General features: G+C 40.1%; 1 protein-coding gene across 1 annotated transcript in view; it reads left to right on the forward strand.

Annotated features, from left to right (window-relative positions):
• Nucleotides 1–16,160, forward strand: part of CNTN6 (contactin 6) — a 91,940-nt gene that overhangs the window by 34,775 nt on the left and 41,005 nt on the right. The window contains exons 4-7 of the mRNA XM_009882851.1: nt 182–385; nt 1,913–2,015; nt 10,202–10,386; nt 12,925–13,061. Coding sequence (XP_009881153.1) covers nt 182–385; nt 1,913–2,015; nt 10,202–10,386; nt 12,925–13,061 — 629 coding nt within the window. The remainder of the gene's footprint in view (nt 1–181; nt 386–1,912; nt 2,016–10,201; nt 10,387–12,924; nt 13,062–16,160) is intronic.

A 16,160-nucleotide genomic window follows, 5' to 3' on the forward strand; every position in this document is an offset into this window, starting at 1 on the left:
AAGTGGCTTGAAATGAGTTTAAAAGTAAAGCCATGCTTACTTTGCCGTTGCTAATTGGTGCCTCCCCCGTGGTTTGCCCTGTAACTGACTCGTTCTTTCAACTGGTGATACTGCGCTTAAGCACTCACAGGAAGCAGATCATACCGGAAAGGCTGCATCATACGTATTTGGTGTTTTCTAGGCTTGTCCTATACATGGATCTTCAACAATAATACCTTATCTGTTCAGGAAGATAGTCGCCGCTTTGTTTCACAAGAAACGGGAAATCTGTACATTGCCAAAGTAGAGCCGTCTGATGTGGGCAATTACACCTGCGTTGTAACGAACTCTAAAGCGGAGCAAAGCGTGCAGGGACCACCCACTCCTCTCACCCTCCGCAGCGATGGTAAGTTATCCGGGCACGCTTGGCTAAAAACGTGGTAACTGGTCCATCTCTGGTTATTGGGAATTGATACTGCTATATATCCTCACGGAGGTAAAAGGTTCGCAGTAAAAAGCTGTGTGGTGGGACGTGATCCCACAGTTTCTGCTGGATTTGAGCTGTCGGGATAGGGATGATGAGATAAATATATGCAAAGGAAGCAGTGCTCAATATCATTGAAAAATAGCAAGAGAATATCAAATGATATGTTAATGTTTTTCATCTTAGGGATGCCTGTGTTGAGGTTTCAGTCCAGCAAAGCTTTCTAAATTCATAATGTAGGTATAGCTCAAATATCAAAGCTAGAAAGCTCTTTCAAAGTGAGTCACTCAGGTGAGAAACTCACCCTGTGCATATACAAATATCTTTCTGGCAACACTGCTAATTAAATGTTCACAGTGGTGAGAAATATATACCTGGGAAATCTTTACACAAAGTTTGTTTTGTAAGTTTGCTCACCTAAATTTCAATATACTTGTACTGTTTGCAAAGCAATGGCGGCAATCAGTAACAAAAGTCTGTATAGAGCTACGTTTCTAGGATAAATAAGACTCAACTGTGCTTATAGAATAATACTTCCAGTATGAGACTGTGCTGCTTTATAACATATTCAATCAGATCACCCAAAACAAAGTTACAGTTTCAAAATTTAATAATTTGGTGGAAACAGTGACTGTAAATGCTAAAGATCTTCTCTATTTTGTTCCTTTTCATCACCCTACCTTATTCCTTTTCTCAGACTCATTTTACCAGTCTCTTCCTCTTCTGCCATTCATTTGGTGGCCTCTGGATTGGGTCCTAAACAAGCAGCCTCTAAGGCAATGGTGCAAATTGTATGTGTAATGTTAGCCAGATCCCTGTTAAATATAAAATAAAAATCAGTTTATTTTCAGTGTGGGATCTGCCCTAAACTGATAATGGATTATCTGTGTTTTATCAGATGTTCAGCCAGATCTTCAAATGCGATCTTTACATCTAATTATATCAGTCTTTCTCATGCCTGGAGCTCGTGTTGGGATGTTTTAAAGAAGTTATGTGGTTTATAAATATTTTTGACACAGAATTCCATAATTCTCTCTTGCACCCAGAATCTATCCAGTGTCCTAATAAGTGGCCACTCAGTGAAGTGACCTACATTAAAGGCATTGCTTGTTAACACCTCCTTAACTAGAGGTGTGAACCCTAAATTATCTCTCAAACCTCAATGCACAAATGCAACATACTTGTAGATGTAGAAGTTGTAGTATACAAACTCATGCTCTTCAATTCTCAAATGCCTGGAGCTTATAGATTTCATGTAATCTTTCAGCTTAGGGTTTGAATTCTACCCAGCAGGCTAAGCCTGCTCCGGAGACATCACGTGTCGATCGCCACACGTGGAACATAAGGCTCTGACATGATTAATGCCCTCCTTTCTTTTACACTGAAATTCTGTTGTACTAGACAGGTCTGAGGCTCAACTGGAGTGTTAGCTGTTTTGATGTTCAACAGGTGTGATGGGGGAGTATGAACCAAAGATTGAAGTGCGTTTTCCAGAAACAACATATGCAGCGAAGGGCTCATCTGTTAAACTGGAATGCTTTGCCCTTGGAAAGTAAGACTTTTTTTTTTTTCTTTTTTTTTTTCTTCTTTTATTAAAATGTGGGTTCTAACACTGTTCTACAGTGAGAAGCAATAGTTCTTTTTAATTTGCACAATACAATTTTTTTTGGTCAGAATGTGAATTTGTAAAACTTTTTTTTGTTTAACCTTACCTTGGTTTGATTGTTTCTGCACAATGTGTTCCCAAGGAAATGAGAAAGAAAACTATACCATAACTGAAGCTCATTTGGTTGTAGCTTAAGGAGGGGGCGGAAGGGGTGAGGAAGGGAGGGAAAACCAGAACAAAGACTATATTCCTTGAGCGTGGTTTAAACTCTGGGATGAGACCTGACTCCGGGTTACGGCATTCAGTGCAACTGCACAATTCAAATCCAATTGGTATCAAAACAGGAACGTTTTTCTGTGTGGTGTCATCGTTAAGAATGAAACTTGGGGAAACAGGCTGCGTTTAGAGAGCGTCTAGAATGGATCGAGCAGGTTCACATGGCTCTTGGCACCCTCTTCTCCAAAGCGATGCTGAGGGCTCCTGCGAATCCCCAGCACTAGTCCTTCCTGCTCAAACCTACAAATCTATTAGGCTCGTGGTAGCCTATATTTTTCCCAGGTTGCGTACACCGTTGTATTAATTTACAGAGATGCAGTGCACTCAAACAGCAAGGGGAGCTCTGAATTCAAAGAGCAGATGGTTAATTGAATACATGTAACCAGCCTACGAAAACCAGTCTTTCCAATGAGCACCCATTTTCCCTGGAAAAACTAGAATAACCTTAGATTGTTGACCTCTATTTAGTTTAAGTTTACTTTGACAATCCGTTTTAAGGCTGTAAGCTTTTTAAGTGTTTAGAGCTTTCCCAGAGGTTAAAAGCCTGGCTTGCAGACAGCACAAATTAATCAAATGTTCCTCTGGAAGTCGGAAAATAAAGCAAATAAAAAGTTAATAAGATGGGAAATGGCCTTCCCTTTCAGATGAGATTTTTATATAAACTAATCTTAGGGCTAATTTTTATTTAAGGATGAAGAATGCTTCTACAGAGACATATTCAAAGGCATATGCATTTTTTTTTTTTCAGCCCAAAACAAGTACCAAACTGGAACACTCCTGCTAAAGCTGATTTTCCTTTCCAAATACTGTCAAGCTACTTCTCTTTAAATACCTCCTTAATTGTGTGTGAGTCAGTGCAGGCTTTACATTTCAAGTTGTCATTTCATATTTCCATCTGTTGCATGGAAAGCATTTAACAATGATACATCGACTTCAGAAAAGCACTTCAAAACCAGGGTAAATGATATATACAAAACAGTGCCTTCTTACTGAAGGGGTGAAGGTGGGTTGTGTTAATGTGGCACACGGGTTTTGCCATTTTAAGAACATTTTAAGGAGGTTAAAAAAAAACCAAACGGTGAACTGAAAGGACATATAGATAAAGAAATCCCTCAGGGAGCACAGAACCTTCTATGCTGTGCTTAGAAAAAGGAATGGCTGGGATGGTTAATGCAGCTATAATATATATTTTCTTCTTCATATATAGCACTGCAGCTGCAACCAGTGCTGCCATACTTCCCTGGAGTTATACTGAGTAAATACCAGGGATCTGTGTGGAGAAATCCATTCTTCACAATTTTTATTTTATATCGTACTGCTAATGTGCATCTACTCTTGTGCATGTGTTTTGAGAGGTGCTGTTTGTGAGTAAAGGCTCTGTAGTTGTGTCGCTGGAGAATTTCTCTTCTCTAGGCTTTTTTGCTAGATTAGATGTCTCATCCAGAAGTGTACTGTTTTCATTCTGCTTTTTTTCTCCCTGAACGGAGCCTTGAACCACACTTTCACTAACGTGTCAATCAGTGAAAAAACTTTATTTCAGAGCTGGCATTTATATGTGAATAAAGCAAGAGAAACAGATTGCAGGTGAAATACTCTTAACTTACTAGATAAGGCCAGATTTCTAAAGGTATGTAGGTGATTAGTGGTATTGTTAAAAGCTTGAAGTTTCCTACCTCCAGCTGTTTACAATTGTAGTTAGGCACACATAAATGCAGCAGTGTGGCCATCTGCACCTTTAGATGCCTAAATTCCACTAAAACTCTAGCCCCTACTATTGTCTGTTTATGTTAAAATCAATTCAATTCACCATTTGTTGAGCTATACCTCTGATCTGCCACAAGCACTAACGGTTATTATCTCTCTTGGATTTCAGAACTGCTTTCCCATTATCCATAATTTTCTATATTCATACTGTTAGTCCACTGGTTCAGACAATGCTGTCAGCTGCTACTACCTCTGCGCTATGAATAACAGAAATCTTTCACATCTAAGGCAGATTATAGGCAACCTGCTGTGGTTTTGGTCTCCAAAAGTCTTAAATGAAAGTACTTTCATGGTATTTAGAGAAATAGCATCTCTTTTCTATATGGAACAGCAAATCATACCTATTGGACCTTGCTCAAAAAGCACTTCCACATTTAAAACGCAAGTACAAGAGGCCAGACTTACGGCTGAGTTTTAAGATGCCTTTTTACCTGGGGGAACTCAAAGCCACCTAAGAAGTACTCCTTCAGCCAGGCTGTGGGATGCTTGTAGGTAAGTATATTCCATATAGCTCCATCACCAAGCTCCCTCTTTGCGTTTTACATTAAAATATCGTGAGTGACTCTCACAAATGGTCTTCTAGCCCAGTCATAAACTTTTTTTTGAGGAAAATAAATATAAGGGGGCCAAAGAGTCAGTATTTATTCCTGGGAAGAGGGTTTGGAGGGAGGAATCCCACATGGACAAAAGCACTTGGGCTGGCTCTTGACTTAGGATCCTATTTTGTAGAACAGAGACTGTGAATAGTAGAGAAGATTTTGAAAAGTAAATTAGTCCTCGCTGTGGCGGAAATACAGTTGGGTAAAAAGGAACGTAAGTAGCACGCAACTATCTGATGATTGGCATGGGGAATCTAAACAGGAAAAAAAATGCACCTTATACTTAATTCTATAAAGAGGGAAAATTGAAATATGAAATAGTAGTTTGACTGTTTCAAATACTGCAGCCTGTGGCAATTTAATAGAAGAGATGAGGCTTTGTGTTCTGCACTAATATTCATTATGTTGACAGTGTTTAATACTATGCCAGTATTAAAAGTCATGTTTTGGATGAAGGTATATTAATCATGCCGTACATCTAAATTATTGTTCACTATGTCTTTGAGAGGATTGCATACCATGGAAAGACTTATGTTCAGCTGAGTTACTGAGCTTCTTTCTCTAGATTTCCCCAAAATCACTTTTTTCTGCTGCACAAATAAGAATAGTTTCTGGAGTGAAAATAAACCAAGTAGTTTCCATGTCTGGTGCACATTTTTATTAAACTGTGTCTGTGTTTTACATTTTTCTTCACTCTTTTCTCGACGATGGGGAAATAACCTGTTCAGAGTCCCTGCAGATGGGCCACTGCCAGCTGAGATTGTAAAGCGCATATGCGAATAATATAAACTAGGATTTCTTCAACCCAGAATATTCATTTTTCATGGGAAGACCCCACATATGCCTGTAAGTGTATTTAGGGAAGGGTTTTTTCTAGAGGCTATTAGTATAAGTAGATAATCACACAGCTATGAGGGGGATCCAAATAACCATCTTTACTAAACTTACATAAAAATACCAGGCTTCACTTCTTCATTAGATGGCTATTCTAGTATGTTCTCATGGAGTTTATGTAGGAGGCTATAAAAAGACCAGTTTGGGGATTCTAAAATCATATATATATATATGAATGACTTCTGCCGGAACAAGCGAAGTTACCTATTTTCAGCCCACATTCCTGATAGAGCTATTACCTCAAGATTTGAACTTTAAGGGATAAGCAAGCAGCTCTGGAACATCTTCTTTTACCCAGTTAAGGTGAGTGGCTTGTGATCACAGGACAATGAGACACAATATCAGGTTTCAGAAAACTGTGCTTCTTTACTGGTTCCCAAGTAATACATCAGGACAATTAAAGCCTGGGTGCTTTAATTATTATGCCCCTTGGATCCCTGTTCTCCCTTGTGCCAGCAGTTGATGCAGATGTGATAGCAGCTTTCAAACCTCAGCTTTGTCTTATTTGTTTAACTTGGCATGGTCTTCATTACCGAAGCTGTAGACTTAATTTTATTGTGAAATGCCCTCACATGCATAGGACAAAAGCTGAGGCACAGATGCAATGTATCATCTAGCTGCTGAGTCTTTGCTGCAAAAAGGTGGAACTTTCATCTTGGTGCGGGCTGTGATGCTGCAGACAAATTAATTTCATGTTCAGTGTGACAAGACTTGTCACCAACCAAAAAATATTTTCCATCACCTTTTCTTTCTGAGTTAGTAACTTATGGTTTTGTGATTCTGCTGCCTGTATGGTAGAATACAAATTAAATTAGTACTCCTCGATGCTCTGAAGGTTTCAAATAAACTGCAGATTTATGTACAGAGACACTCTCATATTTATGCCCTGTTTTCTTATTTACTCAGGTGAAAGCAAGACTTTGTCTATGAAGTGTAATAAATTCAAAAAAGTGTAGTCATTGTTTCTTCATATATTCCAAAACTTTTTTAGCCCCAAGCATTTATCTCTTTTAATCTGATTATTGGTAGTGACTAAATGAAAAAGAAGACCCACCAGTTGCAGGATCAGCCCAAACCTGCATGGGAAGGTGCTGGTCTGTGTAGCAACGTCAGACACTGGCCGTCCACAGAACTGGATTATGCAACATAATCCTACAAAAATTCACAAGGCTATATTTATTAAACTAGGTTTTGTATACATTTGCCTATACTTAAAGGACAGTTTCACTTTTTAAAGCATTAACCTTTGAAATTTGTTACAAAAAGCAGTTTCATTAAAGTAAATTTTAAATTTAAATCCAGGTGTTTGGTTGTTTGGGTTTTTTTTTTTTTACCTTGCAAGGTTTCATATGGCCTGTAGTAATGGTTGCTGTTAAGAGATTTGGTTATGAAAATGTGAAGTAATATGAGAAGAAGGTGAAACCAGCCAAAAAACTCCTGCCTTCTGCAAAATACAGTGACTGACGATGCTGGAAAGCGTATGGTAATGAGGTGTCAGCAAAGTCCGTGAAGAAACGCAGATCTTCTCAAGCAGCTGTGATAATGAAGGTCCTTCCTATGGACGATGGCAGATGGCTGAGCTATGGATCCTCCTGCAGTCCGCTCATTTCACCTATAGCTCAGGCTGATGAGGAGCTGCCGTCCTGACAAACGCATTCCCTCCGCTGATAAAACTAGGGCACTTGGTGCGAGACTCCCTGGCAGGAGAACGGAGTGCTCTTAACTATTTATTGCAATTATGTATTTTAACACAGCAAAGTTGATGAATTGAACTCAGAGGTTTTTATGCCGTCCTGCTGCAGTTAACGTCAGAGGGAGTGCATTTCAAAACCCTTTGTGTTTGGCCAAAAAATGAGGCGAGTTTGCCTTGAAACATCCCCAAGGATGTCATTATAAGGATGTGGTGTGGAGGAGGAAAACAGGACAGCGTCTTCATCTCAAACCTTGGTAAACTTGACTTGACAAGTTGACAGAAGGGGCCTTTTTCCACAGAGCTCTGCCTCTGGCCTTGGTGTCACTGCAGACTTGCCTTATTCATGAACAGTCGGTGCTAAGAGAAAACAAATGGCTAATAGAATAGGAAATATTTAGATGAAGCAATTTCAGGTAGTGGAGCATGAATGAATGCATCTAATTGTTGTTTTTCTTCTCTCATATGGCTGTTAGTTTCCTTTAATCTCTTTGTTTAAAAAAAAATAATCCAGAAGAGATGCCTTTAAAGTAAGTAGTTAAACGCTTCTGGCATCCAATGCACTGCATGCTTCTGTTCTCCAGTAGCTATTCACCCACTGCTTAATATGCAACAGCATTGCTAAAAGCCAGCCATGCTCTCCTTCGTGTTGTCAACCGTCTGTATCAATCTACTGCAAAATACCTCTGGCTGTTTTCCCGACTAGAGCAGGGCAATGGTGGGACAGACCTATTCTGCGCTAGGGCTGTGGTTCTTTTAAATAACTAAAAGTAACTTGGTTTACAGAAACTCTGCGTGAATAATGTCACGCAAGATTTGTGGAGGAGACAGCATCTTTTAACACACCGACCAGTGCACTGGAGAAAAAAACAGACAATCCCCAGTAAGTTCCTCATAAGGAACAATATTAAACAAGTTTGCACCTGAAATAGGTTTTGGTCTCACAGTGAAGGGCAGTTAATAAAGGTGGTGATGACAACTAATGTTGTCCAAAAAGATCTGAGATTTAAACAACTATAAAGGTCTTGAACTGAAATGGGAAACAGAAGAATAAAATCTCAGTTGCTCTTTCCAGGTCTTTCAATGGTTAATGATATCTGCATGTCCCAGTCGCTCTCATTTGTAGGAAATTGTTCAGCTGTACCGGAGGGGTCATGTAAGAGTCAGAATGTGTGTGTATGTTTATATGAGTTATCTGTATGTATACATACCAGTGCAGAGCTAACACCAAAAGGTGGAGCAAATTGCTTATAGGTCCAAACCATTTTCACAGGCAGTTCAGTTACGGTGGGGAATGTGAGGTAAGGTAGCCAGAGAAATTATTACGCTGCTTAAATGGCACTTAGAATTAATTTTGTGGTCTCGGGACTGTGAGTTTCTGTTTTAGGGAGCAGGGGGAAGGGCAGCTCGGGGGTTCTCTTGCCCAGCTGAACTCCCACCAGTAGGAGGAAAACATCTACAGGCTTCCAGTGCACCCGTCCGATCTTTCACACTTAAATGCAGATCTAAGCAAATTTATGGGATTGTTATTCATGGTACGTTAGAGTGGTCTAGCTGCAAATTGCCCTGTACGCAGCCTATTTCTGTTGATTTTATGGTTGTAGTTTCTCTGTTAACTCCCGCCCGGCTGTTCAATCCATGTCATTGGCTGAGTACTCGCACTTCTCCCAGGTCCTGGTTCTTCTGGCTTTGGGTGAACTTGCAAACATCATCACCACGCAAACTCAAATCACAGATGTTTAGGCCTAAACTTACCTGTGTGCAGTAATTTATCCATTCTGTATTTGTGACTCGATTTCTTTGGTCAATAAACAAGGGTGTGAACCAGGGACCTAAATAATTTAAAGTGTGAGCAGTTATAGCCTCTGCTAAGAAGGAATAAATACTTTGTACGTCAGCACAGCAGGCCGGAGACCTCGGGGACTGCCAGACAAAGGCAACGTGCACTTCTAATACCCATGAAAGTTACGTTTTCAAGTTCAGTACCGAGTGTTTGCTGTTGACGCTACTTCCGATGGAAAAAAAGTCAGCATTTAGCCAAAATCCCTCTAAAAAGCTGTTCAAAATGTAACTGCTCGTCTGCTTAGAAAAAGCAGCTTACTTTAGTTTGCAGAAACAGAAAGCAACTGTGAAATCCAAGACTATTAATATTTCAAAGTGTTTTGGTGACATAATAGATCATGCAAGTGAGGCTTGTGTGGTTGGTGTTATTACCAGAAATCCAAGAAGTATTTATAGCCACCTTCACACTTGAATATTTTTTTTTTATGTTATAGAATACATTGATCCAAATATAAATGAAAATGATAGAAAGGTATAAAAACATGAAACAAGAAATATTCTCTTTTGTCTCTATCTCTTTTCAGTCTCAATGTCTCACGCTTTCCACTCCCTTGCTCAACTCTCCGTCTGCCCTCCTCTACCCTGCCTCCCCATTTTTTTATACCTAGTTTATTGGTATTTTTAGGTCCTTTGAATTCTTGTCCAATATTTCTCAGTTTGAGGTGTGAAAATACCTCTAATGCTACAGGGAATTTGCTTGCTCTGAAAACCAGTCAATAATTCAGTGCTTCTATGGTGTTTATTTGGCCTTCCAAAGCTATTCCTTCAGTGTCGTGGTGTTTAAAAGCAGGTTTGAGCCTAAGTAAGAGTTACTGTGGGGAAAATCCAAATTGGCCTAAGAAGCAATTATAGAATTGACTGAGGACTTCATCCCGCTGTTGGACTTGTGCCCCTAAATAAATTAGACGGGTTATAAAATCTCAGTCTTAGGAACCTCTGTTTGTCACACTTAGAAACAGAAATTATTTCTTTTTTAAAATATTATTACTTACAAAAGGATTTCACATTATCTTTTCTCTGCTATAACAAATGCTCTCTCTTTTTCTCTATGAAATATAATTATTTAGTCCTGTCCCTAGTATTAGCTGGAAGAGGTCTGATGGAAACTCATTGACAAAGAAAACCGACCACAATGAAGCCAAAGGAGTTCTTGAGATCCCAGACGTTCAGGAAGAAGATGAAGGCTCTTATGAGTGCGTTGCAGGAAACAGTCGAGGAAGAAACATTGCAAGAGGTCAATTGTTTGTCTATGGTAAGCAGATTGATTAATTTCTTAATTTATTTTTTCTTACAGAGCATGATGGTGTTCAGATGTATTTTGCAGATGAAGTCTATTAGCCCCTTACTGGAGACACGAAATGTAGTTCAGGTTAAGCTGATTAAAAAATGATTGGAGGTCTGCAGTGACCTTCACTGAATTACATCCTCAGCAAATAAAGATATTTTGCATTAAAACTCAGATTGAAAATGTGGGCTGTGCCATGATGAACTTGTAAAGGTTAATACGAGGCAGAAAGAAATCCCCGGTACATTTACATGAAACATTAAGGCCAGGCGAAAAGATTTACTCTCAACAGCTCACAGCAGCATAAAGCTGTGCGGCCCCAGATGCAGATCAGGGAAGGATTCATGAGGTTTTGGTTCAGGCGAGTGTGAGATTATTTCACCTCCTATTCCAGCTGAACTGTATTGCTCCATAAACAGACGAGGGCAAAGCAGGGGAAACTCATTCCACTGCCTCCCTCGCCTTCCTCCTTGTCTGAAAGTGGAGAATAATATTTCTGTGAAAGTGTTCTGACTTTCCTTTTCCAGCCCCACATGCATTAATTTCCCGTGATCCAAGTCACACAGGATGGTCCCTCATACCCAAGGTGAATTGCGTGCTCTTTAGTCCCGTTGTTAATACCAGGGAAAGCAACATATTTTGATGTGAAGAAGAAGGAAGATCTTTTCTTTACCTCATGACTCTTTCAAAAGAGAAGGATAAAAAATAAAATGTAACAGTGAGAAAGGAATTGGAGAAAGCTAAACTGAGCCTACAACTAACATCTGTTGAGAAGACCTTGGCAAATATTATTTTTTTTTTTTTAAAGTAAATCTCTTCCAATAAAGAGATGCAAGCTTTGCTGATAAGCTACCAGTCTCCTGCAGCCATGGCGAATATCAAGATATATGCCAGGAATAGAGCAGTCTGCTGCTGTTTTGAATATTTAATTATTTCTTTGCTTTTAGGGGGTTATTTTTGTTCTCACTGCTCACTAATTTTTGCAGAACATCAATCAAGCAGTTCCATTAAAATTAAGTTCAGTAGATTACCTGGACATGATTGATAACAGCATAGGCAATTACAAAATTATGATCAGTTAATACAATCTAAAACAATGTGCTTATTAAATGTGCTTTGTAAATTAATTAATAGCTGTTCATAGTGAAATATATAAACAGCATTCATGAAGCTTTTGCACAAGAATTTTTTATCTTATTAGGAGTGGGCTGGTATATTATCCAAGTAATTGACTTCCTCTTGCTTAATTTCTGTGCTGTGGTGTTTTTACTCTGTAGGCAGCATGTCTGTAGGAAATAGGGTTTATTTCCCGGACAGTGTCTGCTGCTTTCTGTGTGATACCTAGATCCCATGCCTTAGGCTCTAAGAGAAGTAAAAACGACCTGTAATTAGAATCACTTTTAAGAACGGTTAGCTGTATCCCAGGAACTTTCCAGTTCTGGGAAGTGGCTCGTTGGCATTGCATTAATCAGTCTTGTGTTGGACAATCTGGAGGTACTTTGTCGGGGCAGTGACGAGCTGCCCACAGGGTCATGCTGTAGAGGGAGGCTTTTTAGTAGCTTGTTCTGCCAGTCTCAAAGGATAACAATTCTCTTCCTAAATTTAAATTGCTCTGTGTTAAGAACCGTGTGTGTGTGTATGGAGACTACAGCATCATGATTTAATAACCCAGTCAAAAATCCTTCACAGGATGTTAAGGCTCCAGCCTAGAGGCAGAGGGCTGCAATCTCGTGTCTCGCTCGCACGTGGCTTTGGTCTATCCCAAATTTAGGTGTTCTCCCGAGGTCTCGTATTCACCTATATCTGGACAGCTATTCTACACGTCAGCCTGCCTCGAGCTGATTCCAGCTCAGCCCTTGAGTATTTAGTTGGGCGTTTACAGAGCTCATCTGTGATTCTGGCAAATGCTGCGTTTATGTCGATGTGCCACAAGTATTCAGAAGGTGTTATTCTAATCTGAGGAGCCCTCGTTCTTTTGTGTAATGTCTGTGTTCTACATTGCAACCAAAGAACCCATGGTCTGAACCCATGGTCTGAACCCATGGTCTCAGGTATGTGGGTAGAACATGGGGGTGATGTTTACAATCCATTATTTTTATTAGCTACTGACTAATGATTTTGATGTTTCTATTTTTGGTACACAGATTCAAGTACCTTGAGAGGAGGACTGTTTTTGGAAATAGGGGTCTCATTGCTTTCAGAGAACATGTCCAGAATTTCGGGCACCTAAAATAATTTCTTCTGCAAATTTTGGCCATTAAAATCAATAAAATAAAATGAATCAAATAAAAATGCACTTCCTGTCCACTAACCACTTGATCTCTAACATTTTCCCAAGTTACCCTGCAGTTTAATGCCAAGGAATTGTGCAGCATTCACTTGAAATATAATAAGAATGTGTTGGACAAATACTAATTAGTCTTGCTCAGTTCATTAATTAATGGCAACATACCTCCAGCAAAATCATTTTTCTCCCGCTCAAAATGGTTTGCATATTCTTTTCAGCACTCCCGGAATGGGATAAAAAAATCCAAAATGCCTTTCTGTCTCTCTATGACAGCTTATTTTGGGAATGTAAGGCAAAAGGAAAACCAAACCCTTCCTACAGTTGGTTAAAAAACGGGCAGCCACTCACGTCAGAGGTAAGGATCCGGTCGTCTTCTTTGCTTTCTTGCTCATCTTTTTTGTTTTCACATTATTTAGTCACGACATCAATTTTGCAGTGCGTTACCATTTTTCAGAAAATTTATTAAAGCCTAACATATGAAAATAAACACAATGGCACAAGCTTTTTGCAGCACAAAGCCTCGATTCTTGGAGTTCATCTTTATTGAAAATGTATTGTATTGCCAGTTTATATATGTATATGGATAGATACACCAATTTCTTCATACGAGTTATCTTACAGAGCATCTAATTGTTACAAGATATGGCGGCAAGTATGGATGGGTTTAAAAATAACAATTACAGTTAGAGAGAGAAGGGTCTGTCCAGAAACACTAAAGACATCTGTAGACATAATCTGCAATTTGGGAAACTGGTAGGATGCCAATTGACTGTTTGTGGAAGAGTGTTTCAGAGCTGGCATGGCAAACGGCTCAGCTTGTCCACGTGCGCTTTTCTTCTGTTTCTGTTCTTCATCTGGGGGCTGGACGGACTTTTGGTCTCACGCAGTCTGGCCATTCTGGTGTTGTGTTAATCCTTTAACTGAACTAATCAGTCAGCTATGAAAATCAGCTAATATTGAGGTTAATGCTTTTCTGGCACTATGCAGAGGAATAATAGACTGAAGAAAACCATACGAAGTTACGAGGGAAAGGGGGATAAGAAAAAAACTCACTTAAAGGAAGAAGGACCAAAGGAAAGTAGTGAAGTGGTAGGAGTGCAGGAGGAGAGGGGAAATCAAACGCAGCTCAAATATTTAAGAAACCTGATCAGATATTTATGTAGACAGGTCCTTGTGAACACAGCTTTGTCTCTTTCCAGGCAGTACAATTATACTCCGGTGGTGGCCAAGCTTTGGCACATCCATCTTCCAGTCCTCAGTTGTTGGTGACCTCACAGAGAATGGCTTCTGTGGCACGAGACTCGTTGCTGCATTTGCGTTCTGATGAGGCCAAGTTTTCCTTATTATTAAGCATCTGTTCAGCACCTATCGGGCATAAAATCGTGTGGCTCATCTGTAATGCATTCTTACTTGCTTGGAAGAAATAATACTGTGATTAATTTCTGTCTAGCAAGAACAGATACGGAATCATTTCCAAAACATATGGGGCAAATTAGCACCTGCTGGGTTGCAGAACCAGCACTTGTTTGACTTAGTAGACCTTATTTGAAGCAATTGGAGGGGGGTCCAATCTTCCATATGATTTTCTCCTGGATTAGTCCTAAGCAGAGCCCAACTAGCCTCTGAGAATCCTAGCCAGAATTTACGTGGATTGCAATTTTTCTGAACCTGATCATTCTGCTCATTGTCGCCTCTTCCTAAGCAAGATTATCTAGTTTCTCTCTCTTTGAAGACGGCGGTATTTATAATCTGTCACTCTTCAATTGCATAGTTTCAATAAAAAAGAATAAAACACTCTACAGACACATTTTCAACCAACATTTTCACAGTAGTTACAGTGTATTGTAAATGGAATACTTCAGGCAACAAAATGCTGAATGTTATTGCTCAATGGACAAAGTGGACAGTTTGGAGGTGAAAGTACAAGGGAGGTGTAATAAAATATTCAGTCTGTCACAGCACCCTGCTTGTTGGAAATATCACAGGAAGAATACCTTCCAGACGCTTTCTGCCTTGGGGCTGATTCTGAGGATATTGTCTACTCTTTGTCAAACCTTTCTCCCTGACCACCTAGCTGGTCATCCCTGCATTATTCCTGCTTGTGTACACCGTGTGCTTTATTCTTCTCTTTGTCTGCATCCCTCAAAAGAGCTAGCAGAGAATGGCGGGGAATTCGGCGTGTGTATGAAACATGAGCATTGCTTCAGAAGGGGGTTTTATATTCAATGGCTGTTTGTAAAAATAGAATGCATTGAGAAAGTAGCAAAGAGCCTGAAGATAAAACTTAAGTATGCAAGAAAGCTATCTGTAGTGAGAGCCTCAAAAAAAAAAAAAAAAAAAAGAACAGTGGATAAGTAATGTAATGTTGTTAATTAGTTTGCAAGACACCAGCCATACAACCCCAGGCTGCGGTCTCATCAAAATTCCAAGCCAAACAAGGTTGGGCTGGGTCAGTTCTTGGCTGGGAGACCTCCAAGGAAAAGCCGAAGTATTGGAAAACAGAGCTCCGTAGCTCAATAGGTGGCACTCTCCCCTCTGCAAGCGCGGCAGGAGGAATCCCACCAGGCTGTGCGACTGGCATCTCGCTGGCAACTCAGCAAGTCAGGGTATATACATTCAGCAGTTCCCAAATACATTTTAGGTGTTTGTAGCTGTTCAGCAAAGACTGTGCTGTATACTCTAAGGCTGTGCGCTCCCCTTACTCCTTCAGAGGCGGCAGAGCCAGACTAAAGGAGCAGCAGCAGCACGACAGTAATAGCTGTTGTTTCAGACTTGCATTTGGTGATGGCATTTGTATTCCCTGTTGTGGGTTTCTTCCACACTGATCTGTTTTGGGGAACATATTCTCTTCTCCTTCTCAGTGTTACACGTTGCAGCAGAGCTATTAGTGTCTCTGGATGCTAGTAATTGTAAAATCACAAAACATTTAGCTTTAAGTTATGCTTGTAGCATGAAACAGGCTTTTTTTTCTATTTGCCAAAACAGAGCAAATAAAACTCCTTTTAATACACCAAAACCGAAGATCTGGTCCCAATTTACCTACTGTGCAGTTTCCTCTATTTCAGCAGAATTGCACTGGAGAAACTTAGTGTGTATACAAATTCAAGCCACGAGGAGCCGTGCTCTCCCTCTGATCTCAACAGCCGCCTGGGGGTTTCCAACAGGAATTGAAGAGTGGTGGCTTTCCGGAGAGCTTTTTCAGTGGATCCTTTTTCTGCAACATGCGATCTGATGACATTTGAATTTTTGTCCATTTTTTTTGAGCACCTCTATCTCCTGTGGAGCTTTTCTGCTCGTCTTAGGTTACCATCATCAGATTCATCTCATCAGATGAGAAGGGGTCAGGCTGTACTTCGCTGTGCCCCCAGACAGGGCTGCAGGTGCTGCTTCACGGGAGCCGCATAGAAGATGCTCCAGGCTCCCAGCGTGGAGCAGCCGTACCTGCCCTGCGGTG

The sequence above is a fragment of the Charadrius vociferus genome, unplaced genomic scaffold (genome assembly GCF_000708025.1).
Source record: "Charadrius vociferus isolate BGI_N301 unplaced genomic scaffold, ASM70802v2 scaffold433, whole genome shotgun sequence".
Lineage (NCBI taxonomy): Eukaryota > Metazoa > Chordata > Aves > Charadriiformes > Charadriidae > Charadrius > Charadrius vociferus.